Consider the following 9,619-nt stretch of genomic DNA (forward strand, 5'->3'; position numbering starts at 1 on the left):
GTCCAGCCTTCCTTCAGTACTGTTTCCCAAGGGACTCTCTCAACCATTTCTCATCACTTCTTGTCCTTCATTTTCTTGAAATCGTTTTCAGGATTGGCTGCTTCATCACCTTCCCGGGGATCAAGCTGAGGTGTACCAGCCTTCAGTTCCCTGGGTGTTCCTTCTTGAACTTAAAAATCATGTTTGCTTTCCTCCACTCTGCCTGCACTTCTCCCAGTTGCCATGATTAGTCAAAGACCGGGCGGTATTATTCTCCTGCTGTATTTCCTGTACTGGGGAAGGGGCACGTTTGCAAAGTGACAGTGATAGCACTTCTAACAGGAAACATCAGAGTGCGGGAGGGTTGACGTGTTAGATAAGTGCAGAAAAAAAGTTTTCCTTTAGTAAGATCTAACCTCCAAGTCATTTTCTAAATGTTGCTCTCTTGATTCCTCTGAGAGGAAATGTACTTATGACACAGTTCCGGTTTATCATGGGTTTTGTAACAAGATACTATAAATATTTACTTGAATTAACAGGACGTTTCCAATCAGAGGATTTCAAATTTATGATGGACCTATTCACCTTACCAAGTGCACATTCAAAAACTTTGTGCCAACTCCAGACAGATTTACCAGTGCAGTTGGATTCTTAATGAAAAATCCGTGGCAGATGACACCAAAAAACAACATTTCTCTTGTGAAGTTTGGTCCAAATGTAAGTTTAATGCAAGTTTTATTTTATTCTTGTAAATGGCTTTCTCCTTGGTGTATTTAAAATAAACATCCTATGGCTGGCCCTAGGTCATCTTTTCCACATATCCCCACTCCAGAGTTTCTTTCTTGATTGGAAGTCACCCAGGGTGTATCCTTTGTCTCCTGAACAAAAAAATAATACCAATGGAGATGTAGGCTACGTTGCCATAATAATCTCTTTCATGGCTAATGGTAAAGGTAAAAAGAGATTTTTGTAAGGTATGGTATATCCTTAGTAATGAATTTTCAGTTGCAAATATTAACATTTCAGAAGCAAGACCTGGACAGAGCCTGTTACTAAAAATCAAAATGTCTATTTTTCTATCCTTTTCATAAGGTTTTTAATCAACTTTGTTAAATTCCTGTGTTTCTGCAGATATGCAAGTGTGTTAGTCTGTGCTTTGCCTGGAGAGAGAAATAAATATTTTAATTGTTGTTGCCAGGTTTCTTTGAAAGCTTTCTTTGGAAAACCTGGTCCCTGGTTTGAAGAAGGAGATCTGGATGGTGACAAAAACTCAATATTCCATGATCTAGATGGTTCAGTGACTGACTACAAGAATACCTATGTGGGCAGAATGGATAACTACTTGATTCAACACCCCAAATGCATTAATATTACAGAATGGAGTGGAGTGGTTTGCAGTGGGACCTATGCACAGGCTAGTACTCCTGTACCTTTATGTTTGAGGCAAACCTACAATAACAATAACTTGGGGGCGGGGCAGGTGGTGGTGCAGGGAAAGTCTTAAGAACTGCAAAATCAGCTATCTTGGAATTTAAAAATTATTCAAAGTTTTAAAAATCTTTTATGAACATTACACTTCTCAGCTAGTTGTGTATATTATGTTCCCTTCAGCACACAAAGTGGGACTACAGTATTAAATGCTGCAAGGTAAAACCAAATGTATATGCATGCCAGCAGTTCTGTGTTGTAGCCCTGTCCACTAAAGCATTTTTGTATTGGAGGTGTTTTCTTCCACTGGAGCTGTCTGTCTTTTTTTCACAGAGTGGGTTTTTAAGGGCTGGTGGTTTTTTTTTTTGGTTTTTTTTTTTTTTTTAAGTGGAAATGTTAAATACCACCTATAAATACAAATCTCACACAGATTTGATTCGCGTTCTGGTTCCTGTCTATTTTTTTTTTTCCATTCCTCCCTTTTTTGTCTGCAAAATTAGCAAAATCTACAGTACTTTTTTTTTAATTGGGCTTTTCTTCAGGAGATCTTTGTATTGCGTAACTCAGAACATCAAATTGCAGCTGTTTGTATAATTACTGATTATTCTTCGCTATTTCATTTCTTTTTGCACAGTGTCCTAACCTTTTCTCTTTCTTTTCATCCTCCTTAATACCATATAGGTTTATGTCCAAACATGGAATGGACAGAATCTGTCCATGACTATTGTACGAGATGAGTACCCAGCCAACCCCATGGTTCTTCGAGGTATTAATCAGAGAGCTGTCTTTCAACAATACCAGCCAGTAGTGATGCTCCAAAAGGGCTACACAATACATTGGAATGGAAAAGCTCCAAATGTCACCTATCTTTATCTCATTAACTTCAACAAGTATGTTTATGTTCTTTCATGTTATTGATCTATAAGGCAATACTGAAGTAATGTTCTGCAGAATTAGCATGTGTGAGAGTTTGCAGCCATCAGTAACAGTGGATTGTGGGCTGGATTTTTTTGTGATTACAAATGCTGAAGTATGAAAAGCAAGGGATGAAGCAGTAGACCTGCACCTAAAGTTAAATTTTTGTCCGGTACAGTGTCTTTCAGGAAAATTGTTTGGAGAAGGAAGTGTGCAAATAGTGAAGCTGAGCAGGATTGGAGTTGAATAGTTAGCATACTTGATTTTGTTGTCAGATAAACTTATTAAATGTCTAAAGTATAAAATTAGCTATATTCTGAAAGTATCAAACTTACTGTAACATTTAGTCAAACTGCATAGAGAGGGGAAGAAAGATACCGCATTTGGGAGCTTTTTGTGTTTGCTGTGTGACGTCATCTGAACTGTTCCTAAGGTTAAATCAAATGTTTTTTTGGTTTTTTTGGGTTTGTTTTATTTATTTATTTATTTACTTATTTATTTTAGGAATGACTGGATTCGTGTTGGTCTTTGCTATCAACCAAATACAGATTTCATTATAGCATTAGAAACCTTTCAAAGGCGGTCATCTGCCCTGTCAAGCAAGGTGGAGCGCTACTTGCCTGTATCTTCAATGGCGGAGCTTGAAAAGAATCGATCAGACAAGAAGTTTTACTTCGACAGCAGTACTGGGTAACTCCTTGTAACTTGGTGGTGTTGGAAGATGTTGTTTAACCTTAAAATGTCCAGTTTGATAGTGTTAAAAGCAACTGATTGACATATCTCTTAAGAGTAAAGCTGTTGTGAAGGAACCCAAAGACTGTTTGAAAGAATATGTGACTTTGAATCTTCAAAATACAGTGGTTGTCATTTTTCCAAGAGTACCACAATTGCCACAGATAATTCCTACCCCATGCCTGGGAAAAAAAGTATATCTGGCATGCTGCAGAGGAGTGTCTTTCAGGAAGTAACTTAAAAGTTTCTAAGGAAAATTTGTGCCTTCTTGTTAACCTGAAAATTCTAGAAATTTCCAAGAAGTTTTCTGTTCCAAGAACATTATAAGAATGTATCTCTGAAAATCTTAACCCATTTACAGCTTTGTCAAAACACTTAAAAGTCCTCGTTTCTCAAAAATACTTCTGACAGAGGCCTCTTCAGTCCTTCTGAGATGTTTTACCCAAAGCTGACCATTTCTTAAACAAGTCCTATGTATGTCACTTGTATGTTTTGTGAATGTTCATTTTTAGTTTATAATTTGTTATTTCTTTTGTTCCCTTATCTGCTACTTTGTCTGTAGTAAATATGCAGATGAATGTAGCTTTCGAAAAGATGCTTGTTTCCTTTTCTCTAAGAGCTACAGTGATAAGTATGTAAGAGAAGAATTACTAGTCTCACTGTACTGTGAACACTAATGACCACTGCCCCCAGTTGCATTTCCAGGCATTTGCAGCAGTACAATTACATTGTCCAGAGCTGGTGGGTGAAGCTGAATATCCAAAGAGTTACTGCTGGCTATCTGCAAAGATCTGTGATCAAAGAAAACATTTATGCTCTGCAGTTTGGTTTTTGTTTCCTGCAAACTACTGGTTTGAGGAATGGCTGTTCTTTTTGGAGCATATGCATTCATAATGATGTCTCCTTTAATTGTTGGGAAGTGCAGCTATATCAGTAGAGACTTACTAATTCTAATAAACTGGAAATATTTTTAAAAGGTCTTCAACAAAGCTGCAGAAGTGAGTACTGTCATTTCTCTGCTTCTGAAAATAATGAAATATAGACGTTAGGTGTAACATAAATACCTGTTCTTCCAGCATTTGACCTAGTTCTTTTTTTTTTCCCTCTTTTGTGTAGATTACTCTTTTTATTTCTTCAAGCCAAATATAATAGGGATGGTCACAGTTATTGCTCATCTCAGGGATGTGAAAGGATCAAGATTGTGACCAAAGATACGGCAAAAGGGATCAGTTACTGCATGGCAAAAGCTTACCCAAAGTACTACCAACGACCAACTGTCATAACACAGATGCCAGTAAAAACTACTGTACCGTGTATGAAATGCGGCACAACTCAGGTAAAATAAAGCAAGAAAAACCTTTATGAACTGTGTAGTTGGTGTTGCTGTCTGATTGGTCTAAGACAAAAATTCAGTCTTTTGGCACACAACACTGCACCTACCAGTTTGCAATGGTCATATTGTTTATCTCCTGTATGCAGGGAAAGCAGGGAGTCCCTTGTAGCACAAAGATTTCATTTTTTGTTCTTTGAAAAATACCGCTTCACTTTTCACTCAAAGTGCTACAGGGAAGGGATGTAGGTAGATCCAATGTCTTGTACTACAGCAGTGTCTGTACTCCAGGTAGGATAGCTTTGCTGCAGAGATCTGTATGGTATTGGGAACCTGCTCTCTTCTTTTTCGGATCTTTGCTTATTATCATGAAGTTGAAATTGCATTTTCTAGTTTTGCTGAGAAAAATTCTGAAAGTAAGGAATAAAATGGGTTACACTATTCATCATGATACTTACTAGCGTTGCTAGTACTATAAATAATACCACTGGTAAATTGATGCATGTGCTTTGGAGCAATGGGCAGTCTGTTGTAAATTGTCTGGCACAATGAAGTGTTGAAGGCACATGGATATGTGTACTTAACATGTTTCATTTGATATCCAGATGGTATTCACCAGCGATCCTCATAAAAACTACCTCCTTGTGCAGATTAATTCATCTGATAAAAAAGAATTAAGCAGAGGACAGCAAGCATTTATTTCTGTAAGTATTCTTTATGGTTTTCTTCTTTCTTTTTAGCAGTTTGTATTACAACAGTTTTACAGTACTATATAATGCTGATGTTGCTTTTCTTCACTTCAATGGAAAGTGTTGGTTCATAGTTTAAAATCCAAACAGTCAAAAAGCCAATGTTTTAACCTCAGAAAATGAGGCTCCAAAGCCCAGTTTGTATTTGAATCCTTTACTGCTGGTGAGAAAATTGTAGCAGTAAGGGCGAGTTTAAAATCTTCAGATTCATGTTGCAATCTGGACGGATATCTATTTATTGATGGGTGCTTTGGGGCCAAAAAAACCCGAACAAAACACGCACACACACACAAAAAAACCCAAACAAACAAACAACCCCCCAGAAACACAAAATACAAGCAAAAATCCAAACAACCAAAACCAAACAAACTGTTGGTTAAATCCGTGTTGTTGAAATTGCTGCCTATAGGCAGCATAACAGTAGCAGCTTCAAACTTCTACGGGAATGTGTGTGCCATATCCAAAGCAGTAAGAGTGCTGTGTAGGAAGAAACTGGGTTGGAACTGGGCTGCTGCAGAGAGAGATTAAGTGTACTATTTATTGCCAAGAAGTCCAGGTGGTTCAGTATCTGAATTTTAGATACGCAGAGCAGGAGCAATGTCTGAGGCAGGTAGTAAGTCACCTGAAATGTACGATCTCCCTGTATAAGCTACAGACTGAAGGTTTCAGTGTAATTTCAGAATTCCTACTGAAAGCTTTTCCTCAAGGGGGAAAATGAAGACATACCAGCGAGAAGCAAGTACTTGTAGGGAACTTAGTATCCCACTATGTCTAAACTAAATGAAGATTAATGCTGAGTGCCATAGAGTTGCTGTTGGATTTATTAACTTTAAGAAAGGAAGAAAAATTTCTTTTTTTTTTTTTTTCTTTTTCTCCTCCCATTCAGGTCAATGACACTATGTTTTCCTTCAAGGATAATGGTATACTTACTGTTATAGTTGATGCCTGCACTGGAACGGTGTTGGGAAACAAATTATTTTCTGGAGTAGACATTAAGCATGTATATGATTATTTAAAATCTGGAATTCCTCAAAGGTACGTGTAATGACCATTTATTTCCAGTACGTCCAGTAAGCTGTAGCTCTGCTGTCTAGCTACATAGCAAAGTTGAGGGAGGTTATTTATCCTCCTCTACTCCACTCGGGTAGGACTGCACCTGCAGTACTGGACCTGCTTGAGAGAGTCTGGAAGAGGCCACGAAGATCATCAGTGAGATGGAGCACCTTTCAGGCTGAGAGAGTTGAGCTTATTCAGCCTGGAGAAGAGAAGGCTCCAGGGAGACCTTAGAGCAGCTTCCAGTGCCTAAAAGGGCCCTAGAAGAAACCTGGAGAGGGACTTTTTACAAGGATGTGTAGTGATAGTACATCAGGGAATGGCTTTAAACTGACAGAGGCTAGATTCAGAGTAGGTATTAAGAAGAAATTCTTTACTATGAGAGTGGTGATGCACTGGAAGAGGTTACCCAGAGACGCTGTGGCTGCCCCATCCCTGGCAGTGTTCAAGGCCAGGTTGGATGGGGCTTGGAGCAACCTGCTCTAGTGGAAGGTATCCCTGCTTATGGCAGGGGGGTTGGAACTACATGATCTTTAAGGTCGCTTTCAACCCAAACCATTCTATGATTTGAATAATGATGTCTATGCAGAAGTACTGAAAGTGAGAAAAACATATCCAGGTTGAGGGGAAAAAAGAAATACACAAGTGTTTTAACAGATAATTTAGTCTTATTTGAGAATATAAAACAACTCAAATTTTGAACACTTACAGTTTTCCAGTGTTTCCTATCTTTCAGCTCAAAAAGAATTTTTTTTTAATTAAACATCATATAATAACACTAATAACACTTCTTTGCTGAAAACAAGTAACTTTGTTTAATAAGGTCATTTAAGGGCACTGACAAGAAATACATTACAAAAGATCATGCTGTTCTCTCCCTGTCTAGGGGGGAAAATTGCATATCATTGAAGAAAGAGTAAAAAGTTAATGTTGGAAAAATCAGCACTCTAAGATTAATTTTGGATCAATATCTAAACTTTAATTTTTGTTACAAAATATTGTACTATATTTCAGTAACACTTTCCAATGATTTTGAAGTTAAATTTAAAAGTCAATCTAAAAAAAAAAAAATTATTATAGGTATTGCTTTCAGAGAGGGTTGACTATTTCCATGTCATGAAATAACATCACATGAGTACTCTTAAGCAAGTGGACATGCTTTTACTGGCTGTAAAAGCATGTAGCAGAATAGTTAGAAGACTTTGTGTTTATAACAGCTGCTGTCTCTATGCTGTCTCTGCTGCAGGTCTGTCGTTCTACTGAGCACAAGAGGTGATGTAGCAATTCCTCATAATTTATCAGAAGCCTTAATGTCCCTGGGGACAGCCAAACCACCTTATCTTCAGAGCAACGGTTGGTGGAAATTTCGTGCATTTCTTTGACCTGCCTTGGTCTGTGTGTTTGTGTTGGCGTGGTAGGTTTCTCCAAGGGTGTGTGAGGAGGATGCAGCTGGTGAAGGGTGTCTGCCAGTTTGTACTGGCGTGGGCTGCTGCATTTCAGCCTTGTTTGGGGTGGAGGGGGAGAGAGAGTGAGCAGCCCTTCAGGAGGTGGGGCAGAAGATATTTCCCATTGCCTCAAGGGTGCTGTGTGAAGCTTGTGGAAAGCAGAGAAATGACTGGCAGTTCTTTGTGCCTGTGGATTACAGAAAAAGGGCCCCAGACTTTTTTCCGCAAAGCCTGTATTTGTGCCTTACCCAGTGAATCTATTTACAAACAATCTCCTGTGCCAGGCTAGTATTTCCTGTTCTAACAAAATTTGAAGGTTGAGATGAGCAGCTGTTGGTGTTTTAAGGCACGATCACTTTATAGGCCACATAGGGTAGCTCTTGCCCATTCAGGGCCCTGACACAAGTCCTGACTTAAGAAGACAGGTTTTATAACTACTGATAGCTATGTTTCCAGGTTAAGATTTCAAGAGTATTTAATCCTGAATATTGAATAAGTCTTGCCTTGCGGGGTGTACTTGAGTCTGAGAGTGGATTAATGTCCTGAATACTCTGGGGAGAAGATTTCAGAGGAGCATGTGGTGTGCTTCAGGCTTGGCTGGTTCGGTAACACTGAGTGGTTTTGTCACAGGAAGCGTGTCATTTCTGGGCTACAGAGGAAACTTTAAGCCATCCTGGATTAAGCTGTTTACTGGTCCTGCTGGGCATGGGCTTGTTCAGATAGAAAAGTATATCCCTTTGCAACTGGAAGAGTATGGCTGTGCCAGAGCAATCAAAAGCCGGCGGAAAGACCTCGAGCTTCTAAAGAAGGCGACACGATCTCATTAAAGACTAAGATGTACATAAAAGCTGGGGAAAAAATGTGAACTAACTCATTTTTTAATTTATGGCATTTTAAACTATGTTGTTATCCATGTAATTCATGTTATTGTCTGACAGATGTTTGCCAGCATTGACTGCTTGAATGCCAATCTGCGCACCTTCTAGTTGTACAAAATATTAAAGAATTTATTAGTATTTGTATAAACAGGTTTCAGAGATTTTTCAGATGTTTGTATTTACTGTAAACAAGTTCCTTCTGTTTAATACTCCTTTTGTATGTAAGAGGGTGTTTATAAAAGCCTTAAATTGTTGATAACAGGAGTTGGAGTGCATCTTGGATTACTTGAAAGACTAACATTAAAGTCTCCATAAACAGCTTGAATTGGTCATTGTAACTTACACATTGTCACTTAGCTGCTTAGGTATTTTCCTGAGGGTTTATTTAGCAGTCAGCTCAGTTACATTCTCACTCTGCTTGCCAAGGTGTTAAAAAACCATTTCCCCCATGCATTCAGCTAACTGAAGGGGTTTAACTGCATTAAGGTTTTTGCTTTGCTGTATGAAAGGTGAAGAGGGGGTATTCAAATACCCGGCCCAGGGCTGAGTGAGGATTTTGATCATGCAACAGAATTTAACATGGCTGTGCGTGCCATCAGAGTAGAAAATTACTACCATTCTTAATTACCACCTCTTTACTATTCACCCCTAAATATACAGGTGTCTGTGAGAGTTACTTCAGTGAACAGTCTGAGTGTTAAGGCTGCAGTCCTGGGTGCAGCTTGGCTGCGGCTCGCTCTTTTAAAGCTTCTAGCCAGAAGGGCAAAGCTGAGATACTGTTGTTCACAATTTATTATGAAACTAGGCTTCTACTCTTGCAGTCATATTTCCTTCCTCACCCTCCGCCCCCCACAAAGGCTATCACAGCTTTACCTTTTAAGTGAATGGCAAGTGCTCTCAGTTCATTCAGGCATGTTACATGCTTTGCCTTAACTTCAGTTCTTTTAGTATACTCATATTGCTAGTTCCTGTTGACTTTATGTTAGGTCCTTTTGATTTCTTTCAGTTTTGTTAACAATTATTTGGCTATTTCTACAGATAGTGTGAAAATCATTTCACTGAGAACTGAGGCACAGCTGCCATTTTTAAGAATCCTGTCTTTGAAATTAC

The 9,619-nt window shown here is 38.6% G+C and overlaps 1 protein-coding gene across 2 annotated transcripts in view; it reads left to right on the forward strand.

The window, feature by feature from the left end:
- Positions 1-8,721, forward strand: part of TMEM2 (transmembrane protein 2) — a 38,716-nt gene extending 29,995 nt beyond the window's left edge. For both annotated transcript variants that reach the window (XM_010013230.1, XM_010013231.1), the window contains 9 exons: positions 519-696; positions 1,178-1,393; positions 2,089-2,297; positions 2,827-3,012; positions 4,171-4,390; positions 4,990-5,088; positions 6,020-6,168; positions 7,433-7,539; positions 8,262-8,721. In XM_010013230.1, the coding sequence (XP_010011532.1) occupies positions 519-696; positions 1,178-1,393; positions 2,089-2,297; positions 2,827-3,012; positions 4,171-4,390; positions 4,990-5,088; positions 6,020-6,168; positions 7,433-7,539; positions 8,262-8,458 (1,561 nt within the window). In that variant the 3' untranslated portion in view covers positions 8,459-8,721. The remainder of the gene's footprint in view (positions 1-518; positions 697-1,177; positions 1,394-2,088; positions 2,298-2,826; positions 3,013-4,170; positions 4,391-4,989; positions 5,089-6,019; positions 6,169-7,432; positions 7,540-8,261) is intronic.
- Positions 8,722-9,619: the final 898 nt, after the last annotated feature.

The sequence above is a fragment of the Nestor notabilis genome, unplaced genomic scaffold (assembly GCF_000696875.1).
Source record: "Nestor notabilis isolate BGI_N333 unplaced genomic scaffold, ASM69687v1 scaffold1064, whole genome shotgun sequence".
Lineage (NCBI taxonomy): Eukaryota > Metazoa > Chordata > Aves > Psittaciformes > Psittacidae > Nestor > Nestor notabilis.